Source organism: Myxocyprinus asiaticus, chromosome 33, assembly GCF_019703515.2.
Source record: "Myxocyprinus asiaticus isolate MX2 ecotype Aquarium Trade chromosome 33, UBuf_Myxa_2, whole genome shotgun sequence".
Lineage (NCBI taxonomy): Eukaryota > Metazoa > Chordata > Actinopteri > Cypriniformes > Catostomidae > Myxocyprinus > Myxocyprinus asiaticus.
Genome location: NC_059376.1, coordinates 1515866 through 1525444, shown reverse-complemented (window position 1 = coordinate 1525444; position 9579 = coordinate 1515866). Strand labels below are relative to the sequence as shown.

The following is a 9579-nucleotide window of genomic DNA, read 5'->3' as shown; positions in this document are numbered from 1 at the left end:
CTCCCGTTAATAAAATGTTACTGCCCAAATCTACACGTAAATAATCAGTTATTAATTTACTCTCATATACATTTGTTTTTATTTTGTTAACATATATAGTAACTTATACTTGAAAATGAAGCCTTTGATGATTGAGCCTTTACTTTTGTTATTTATAAACATACAACACAAGCATTTATAATAGCCTACATTTATTCTAGGGGCACTACTTTTTTTTCTTCTTTTTTTTTTTTACCACCAGATGGCAGTTAATTGAACTGTGTACAGAAGCTGAGTAAAGAACCCATTTTCAATACATATGTGTTAAAAGCCTTGTTGCTTCAAAAAGCTTTATTTATATATATATATATATATATATATATATATATATATATATATATAAATCCCCTTTAGTTAAACTATATATATATATATATATATATATATATATATATATATATATATATATATATATATATATAAATCCCCTTTAGTTAAACTATATATATATATATATATATATATATATATATATATATATATAAATCCCCTTTAGTTAAACTATATATATATATATATATAAACTTCTCAAAAAAAGAAGCGTCCTCTCACTTTCAACTGCTTTTATTTTCAGCAAACTTAACATGTAAATATTTGTATGAACATAAAAAGATTCAACAACTAAGACATAAACTGAACAAGTTTCAATGTGACTAACAGAAATGGAATAATGTGTCCCTGAACAAAAGGGGGGGGGGGGGGGCGTCAAAATCAAAAGTATCAGTCAGTATCTGGTGTGGCCACCAGCTGCATTAAGTACTGCAGTGCATCTCCTCCTCATGGACTGCACCAGATTTGCCAGTTCTTGCTGTGAGATGTTACCCCACTCTTCCACCAAGGCACTTGCAAGTTCCCGGACATTTCTAGGGGGAATGGCCCTAGCCCTCACCCTCCGATCCAACAGGTCCTAGACATGCTCAATGGGATTGAGATCCAGAATCTTCGCTGGCCATGGTAGAACACTGACATTCCTGTCTTGCAGGAAATAACGCACAGAACGAGCAGTATGGCTGGTGGCATTGTCATGCTGGAGGGTCATGTCAGGATGAGCCTGCAGGAAGAGTACCACATGAGGGAGGAGGATGTCTTCCCTGTAACACACAGCATTATTGCATGCAATGACAACAAGCTCAATTCGATAGTGCTGTGACACACCGCCCCAGACCATGACGAACCCTCCACCTCCAAATCGATCCCGCTCCAGAGTACAGGTCTCGGTGTAACATTGAAAACATTGTTTAAACCCTTTACAATAAAAGATCTGTAAAGTTATTTTAATTTTTACAAAATTATCTTTAAAATACAGTGTTCTGAAAAAGGGACGTTTCTTTTTCTGCTTTTATATATAGTTTGAAAGGAAAAGTTTTTTTAGGAAGCTTCAAATGATTTTTGTGAGGACCCGTGTCTTACACCAGCAAAACTTAATACATAAAACATGGTCACTTATATGGGTTTTTAATGAAATCATTGTATTGTCCACCCCAACAAGAGGTGATAAGAGGCATTGAGAATTAAAACATAGTTCACATTAAGGCTGGCAGAACTCATCATGCCCATTGTTTCAAATGTTATATAAATAGTATAAAGTATGTCCTTAATTTTATGTGGCATATTCACACACACAAATAGAGGAAAATAAATATGAAAAACAAAACACAAGATAAATAAATGCTGCAATGAGTAATTTTAGTATTTTCATCTAATCCAGAAGATAAAGCATGCAGCTGCATTACTCCAGTGTTGAGAGAGAAGAATATTAATACATTTGACCAGTCTGTGATGGAACTAGAAACATTTGAAACCAAAAAAATCAAGAAGGCCACATGTGCTGAATCTGTGTAACAAACATAGAGGGCTCAATTTTCGTGACCGCACCAGGCGCAGCGCAACGATCATATGTGCTAATTCTAAGGACAAGTTTTGTGCCAGCGCAAAGTGCGAGTGGGCGTGGGTGGGAGTGTTTGCATTATCTATGGGTGTACTGTATGTAAATGAAGTGGCACAAAGTGCAGTCATTGCGCTGACATTTTAGAAGCACACCTAATCTCAGAGCAAAGTCTTAATTCAGTTCTGCATTTGCAGTTTGGAGATTAGATAATAAAGTTCATATCTAAACTCTGAAAATATAGTAAACATCAAATTATGTCCCTGACGATCAGAGCTGTAGCTGTCTTATATGAATAATTATATATATATATATATATATATATATATATATATATATATATATAATAGTTATATGAACTATATATAAAAATTTATGAGATTTGTGTTAACTATCTATAGATCATGGTTTATTATTCAATTGTTTTCTTACATTTATATTTACAGTTGTATTTATGATCTAATTTGTATTAGTCATTTTAAACCTGTTGTCGTAGAGTGATTTTTAAGTCACTGCAAAAGTGGTGGAAGAAGTTGGACAGTGTAAAATGTTTGAATTTGAGGAGGTGGTTATATACGATTTGTTTTTGACCACTTCATTATTTTATTTATATTTTCATTTAGTTTGAAATGTAATTTGAATTTAGAAATATATTTGGTTTAAGTTTTTCATGTTTCAATAAATGAATATAATATTTAAAGCAAAATCGACTGATCAAAGTGAAATGCGTGCCAATTCAATCACTGTTAATAAGAGCCATGATTTGTGTCACTTCATCAGTATGATTTATAACACTTACATTCTCTATAATTTAATGGAGCCAATATATAAATCCTGAACTTCATTTTCCATGCTTATTGAAGTAGCGTGTCACTGTCATAGAAATATGTCTGACAATCAAGGACGTAGTTAATGCACAAATGAATGTAATTTTCTATTCTTCTAATTCATTGCATACAGTCCATTTACACAACCAACTTCTTATGAATGTGCTGTCTTTGTTTATATCACTGGTGATTAACATGAACTATATAATAGGACGCAGACAGTGGAATAACTGGAGAACAACCTCTGAATTAAATTGTACTTGACCCAGCCCATTACCGCTTTGTGCACACAAAAACCCACTTGCGCCTAGAATTAGCTCATGCTTGCACAAAAGTACTAAAACTTCATGGCCATGTCCGCTAATATTGCACTTATGATGGATTGCATAGTGCTGCACTTAGTGCTCTTAAAATAGGGCCCAAAAAAGTAAAACTACCCTTAATGCATTGAATAGTCATAAAAATCCACTGGTCAAAAAGAGTGGGAACCCTGTTAAAATTACCCCAATTGCCATGCACGCACACACACAGAGTTTACCACGCAGTGTCATTTCAATCTAAATGTCAAACACACTAGACATGGTCTCTGATAGGGTCATAGTTCATGCATTTGACAACGCTTCTAAATGGACAAAGAGGTCTGGACGTTTTCTGACTAACAATCTGACTCCCTTTTGGAGTGTTTCAAGTGTGTAATATAGCTTCCCTCGCTGTCGACATCAATGTCAAGCACACATCTCTATAAAGTTTAATGCATTGGGAATTACAATATGTATGCAGTTTAGAAATAAATATAGTATCTGTGTAAAAGCAGTGTAAATCAGTGGTTCTCAACTGGTGGGTTGCAATGCAAAACTTGACAAGGTCCCACACAGTAGGGGAAACAATGCTAAATGTTAATAATAAAATGAAACAAAACATAATTTTGCATAGATAAGATGGCAAAATAAAAACAAAAAAAGCTAATGAACTCATAAAAGAGACAAAACACTTTCCATATCTTTTGTTGTCTAAAGGCAGTGTCCAATTAAACTCTACGGTATTTTTAGTGCAAATTAATCAGCAATTTTTGATTTTGTTGATACATTTTCTAAGGACACATTAATGATGATGAAAGCCAAAATAATAGTTTTGTTGGACAAGAAAACTAGCTTCATTCCATGTGGCCCACATTTGGTTTTCCACAATTAAAAATGGGTAAAATGTAACAATTTGTGAATGCATCCACATTGAGAGCCCCATATCTCTGGAATTTAACCATATAGGGCCTTGAAATGAAGATACAGAAAGGAAAGTTTGTTTAGAACCAGAATATAAAAAGCTATTAAGATATCTTTAATATTTGTGGAGTTCTAGGCACTACAACTTTTGTTTCTTTTCCATTTTTGGACTCCCATCATTGGCATATAATGCAACAGGAGGTGCTGAAGTCAACTGAATTTAGTGACAGACTCACCTATCTCTGTGTACCAATAAAATAATCATGCCAACACCTTTCTAAGGTTACTTTTTGACCTGTAGTTTTGCTCCGTAGTACTCAGTAAATACTGATCCATGGCATTCATATTTTGGCTTTAGTCATCATTTATGTTTATCTTTCATCAATAAAAAACAAAAAGAAACTTTTGATCTGGAGACTGCTAGTTGAGCTGACACAGAATGACCCATTGAGCCAAATTATGCAGATGCCAACATGGAAAGGTTGCAGGACATGCTCTCTTCCTCAAAACACCTTAAACTACACAAGATGAAAGAAAATACAAACCAGACTAAATTAAATATGGGTTTGTGCTGACTAGAATGTGTTTTGTGTGGTGAATTTTTGGCTGTCGAGAGCATGAAACCATGTCATGTTACTTGCTTTTCTACGATAGACGATTCTGATAATCGATGTGCAATGTTACATCTGACCGGTTGAGAACCACTAATGTAAATTTCATTTGAAGCGAGAAGAATCCATGGCAATATATACAGTACTTCTACCTGAATCTGTTGCATGTCTCTTCGGGTTACACCAAGTATGTAACCAGTGACTAACCGTATCAAGTCCCCTTGCAGACTCTCATAAATACAGCTGTAATTCAACTGTTGAAACACAGTGATATAAATGATCTTTGTACAAACCAGCAACATTATCATCCACTGTTGACTATAAACCAGAGTTTTGTAGTCCTAAACGTCCCTGCTTGACATGCATAGCAATTGCCATGGCTATTAAACACAGTGTCCCCCCTTTCTTCCAGCTGCATGATAGCATCACATTTCAGTGGCGTAATCCTCTTGTTTGAGCTCCTGAGCATCTGATTGGTCAGCGCCCTTTAAGTATGCCATCGAGAACGCGGTCGCCCTTCTCTGAGAGCCAGTATCCGGCCATTGCGGCCACTCCGCCAATAAAGATAGCGGTGAAGACCATGTCTCCTTTGGCAGCTAGCGTAGCGAGTGCACAGATGACGACACCGAAGAACATCTGCTGCAGAACCAGCACCTCGTCATCAGTCATGTCATCAAACAAACCCTTCTCTGGACCAGCTGCGACAAAACAAGAGAGACAAGGTTATACTTTACATGCAATAATACAATGCAAGTAAATGGATGTCAATGAATATCGGATTTCTTCAGAAGACATGGATTAAAACCACTCGAGTCGTATGGATTACTTTTTTGCTGCCTTTTATTTCCTTTTAGCAGCTTGAGTGTTGGACCCCCTTGACTTGCATTGTGTTGATATATTCACATTAGATCTCCATCAGAATATCGTTGTTTGTGCTCCACAGAAGAAATAAAGTCATACAAGTCTGAGACAGCATGATGGGGAGTAAATGAGGAGAGTATTATAATTTTTGGGTGGACTCTTTTTATCACGTCTGTAACCCAAGTTAATTTCCCAATCTAAACAGGGAAAAAAACTTGTCTAAACCGAACATTTACTAATGTCTGGAATGGACTATATCTGCAGGGTTTTATGATTATTCATTCAAATGGTTCATTTTACTGGCAATGTGTGAAGTTAAATTTCACATTTTCACTGCAAATACCATGTCAGTAACACTGGAATTGCCCCTAACAATAGCGATTTTTCACCTCTTAAACCCGGAGCGGCCTGGTATCTTTACAGTGAATATAGCTAGCTGATCTGACCAATTCTAAAATACTGCTTTTAAATTTGCAGATAAATTAGAACTGTTACATTTTCATTATATGCAAATTTGCAATCGCAACAATCATATTTAGAACCAGTAAAAAGATCAAAAAAGGTCACAAAACCATGTGTTATATATCTTTGGAAAGGTCTTGATTAGTAGAATACAACATGCAAATTTGTTTCACTCAGTTTCACCTAACAGGTGAGTATTAGTGTGTGAAATCCACATGTATAATAAACAGACAAAACAGAATTATTGTCACATTTTGGTTTATTACATCATAAAAAATAAATATTATATAAACAATTGCATAACACAACTTACAGCAGGCGGTTCTGAATCAAACAAGCCCACACTCAAACTAATATGATGTGTATGTCCTGAAATATTCCTCAAAGAGTGTCATACAGCCATGATGGCTATCGCTAACAGCGTCTCTCTCTATAGCAAAGATTTCTCTGGGATCGATTCACTGAAACACGATCCTTCACACCATGAATGTGTCAGATCGTCCTCATTGGATGTCTTGACTGAATGTGTTCGATTCCATATTTGTGTCCCACGTGGGTCAGCAGAGCAAGAGTGCACATACATAGACTGCGCACAAGAGAGTTTTGATAACTACTATTAGGTGAGTTTTCTCAGCAGTGTCTAAATCTGAAAATCTCGATTGTTCCATATCTATTTTTTAATCTGTAGCAAAGGTTGTTCTACAAAATGATTCCATAAAAATAAACCCAACTTATTTTTTTATTGAAGTTATGAACATTTATTTAGTGTTTGCCCTTTAGAACACAGGTGTCAAACTCGAGGCCCATTTCATGTGGCCCATGTGCTTATTTCAGAAATGTAGGATGGCAGGTGAACGTGTCACTGACCAATCAGTTAGTGCTTTCCTCGTGAATATTAATGAGCCTTCCCCGTCATCCTAACTGTTTTTTGGAAGTGCATTTTCTTTGCTCAAAAAGCGTAATGAAACAGAGCTACCATCCATGCCAAATATCAGCACTGCTCAATGGATATGAATACGGCACAAAATTCTCTTTTGCAAAACTCCAAATGTCTCGGTGATTAAAATATGATAAAAATCATATTAAACAGAGAAACAGAGAACACACTGTGCCATGTCATCAATTAGAAGGCTGACAGTGGAAATCAGTAGCCTTCATCTCATATGTTCTCAAAGTATGTGCATGACGCAGAAGCAGCAGTGGTGCCATCCGAGGGAAGGTCGAATGACATTTGCTTTGGTGAAAAGTGCTTATCGAAAATGCACCAGACATAGGATATAAACCCCAGATGAAATATTAACACCCCCCCTCTCCCTTTTATTTTTTTAACAGGAATTCCGAATTCATCCAGGAGAATTACATCCATAGTGATGTGGCCATGTCCAGTGATGCGACAAAAGTTCACTGGCAATCTACTGTGACTTTGCTGCATTAAGGCTAATTTATACTTACTGGGCGAATGGGCTTCACCTACAAAATATGACAAAATGCAATGAAGTTTTTGTCCTGCTCATTGTCCTGTGTTCATTTGGTGAGATTTCTCCTGTTCGCACACATAATTCTTGACCTAGGAGAACTCAGCTGGTCGAAGAGTGTTGATGACTGGTTAAAACCAATCGTGGGTGTGGTTTGGACATGATGTTTTATTTACAATCGCATAGGCCAGCTGAGGAGTTGTTACCTAGGTTACTGTCATTAAAATGGATAACTCTGAAGCCCATCTCTCAGAGATTGTACAGAAGTATACTTTTTTTATATGATTTGATGCACAAACTCCACAAAGACAGCATTGCCAAAAGTGGAAGGGGTTCTGTGACAACTGTAATAAGGCAAAGAAGCCATGCAGCGATCCACAAAAAGAAAGACCTGCATTATTGCCATTACTTCCATGGCTGGAACGCCTGGATCATTCATCAAGTGTGCTTTAGTTTGACCAGGAGAACAAAATTTCGGCTTCTTCCATACTATAAAGCAGGCTTTACTCCACACTGGAAAATATATCCTCATCACTGTTATTGTGTAGTTCAAATGTGTGAATCTGGATCTAGCGTGTGTGTGTGTGGTTCTCACCGGGCGGTAGATTCTCCACACAGATGCTGTCTCGTCGAATGAATCCCTCGGCACACTCACAGCGGAATGATCCCTCCTCGTTTATACATGCTTCATTGAGTCCTGGACAGGCGATTGCTCGCTCAGAACACTCGTCAATGTCTGACAAACACAACAAGATTGTGGTGGCAATATAAAATTAATCACGATAGTGAATATACTACTATCCTAGTAGTACTAATATACTAGTTTTGTAATCTTTGACTATAAGAGCATTAACACTGATGTTTTAACAGTATGTCTTTTTTAAACGTCAGTAGCAAAAATGGCATTAGAGTTGCCAAGTTTGATTCGATTCCACGAATCAGTCCAAAATGTTTGTTTCAGTACATCAAATTAAAACTATGATTCAACAAATCATTTTCATTATCACTCAAAAATGTTCACAGAAGTCCTTGCATGGCATTTTTCATGTTTTAAATGATGTAGGTAAATATTAGGGACATGCACGAGTAATTGAGTACTCGTTCTGCACCAGCTGGTCGAGTATTAAAAACACTACTCGAATATCGCAGATTGTTTTTCATTTGCACATTTGCCTGCTGTGAGCAGCGCTGAATTACATTGTATTTTCCCTCTGAATCTCTTACCAAATCACGCAGTAACAATCGAGTCCATTCTGGGGGACTGTGGATGTGCATCATCAAGGTGTTGTTTGAGAGAAGGAATTATGATGCCATCTTTGGCACAAGTCTGAAGTCAAGTGTGGCAATAATTTTAATATTTTGGTTCTATTGAATTATACTGTACTGGTATTCAGTTCTGTTAGAGTCATGCAAACCAGCAGATGACAATCTGCTTTTATTTCAGAAAGAAAATGTGAAGCGGTACGAGAAACTCCAAAACATATCATACCAGTATGTATGTTTGTTATATTTCTGAACACCCACTGAGTGCATTTAATAAAAAGCAAACTTTCACCACTTGTTTTCTGAATAAGAACATGAGAAATTATAAAAATGTGATTTTATTACCTTATTAACCTCATGCCATCAATACTGGTTTCTATGTAAGCTCCGGGTGAGTGCTTTTTTTTATTTATTTTTTTAGAATAAAGAAATCTAATGATGAACAATATGCATAAAAAAAAAAATAAAATAAAAAAATAACAGCAAAACATTTGCATAGTTTGTTGAAGTTAGCCTATTTTGAAATAAAACTAAATAGAAATAGTGTCATTCTTTACATTTTTAACTTAAATTTTAATTTAGTAATTGATTACTCATACTCAACTACAAAATGACTCCCATCCATAGGCCCATCCCTAGAAAACATCGCCATGTCTTGTTATATTGGTTATATTCACTTGCCTGTAATGTTTCTCATGATCTTAAAACCTCTTGATCTGAAGGCGTATGCTTAAATGTTTGAAATTAGTTTTGTAGACAAAAATATAATTGTGCCAACATATTAATTTATTTAAAAAAAAAAAAAGTTTTTGAAATTGATGACTTGGACCGAATAATTAAGAAAAGCAGCCACTAAGTGCCCAGCATATAGATGGGAACTCCTTCAATACTGTTTAAAACGCATCCCAGGGTGATACCTCAAGAAGCTGGTTGAGA

The 9579-nt window shown here is 35.9% G+C and overlaps 1 protein-coding gene across 1 annotated transcript in view; it reads right to left on the bottom strand.

Annotated features, from left to right (window-relative positions):
* Window positions 1-606: 606 nt before the first annotated feature.
* Window positions 607-9579, bottom strand: part of LOC127424023 (protein disulfide isomerase Creld1-like) — a 29540-nt gene continuing 20567 nt past the window's right edge. Inside the window, exons 10-11 of the mRNA XM_051668794.1 lie at window positions 7976-8116; window positions 607-5280 (exon numbers count right to left, since the gene is read on the bottom strand). Coding sequence (XP_051524754.1) covers window positions 5060-5280; window positions 7976-8116 — 362 coding nt within the window. The 3' untranslated portion in view covers window positions 607-5059. The remainder of the gene's footprint in view (window positions 5281-7975; window positions 8117-9579) is intronic.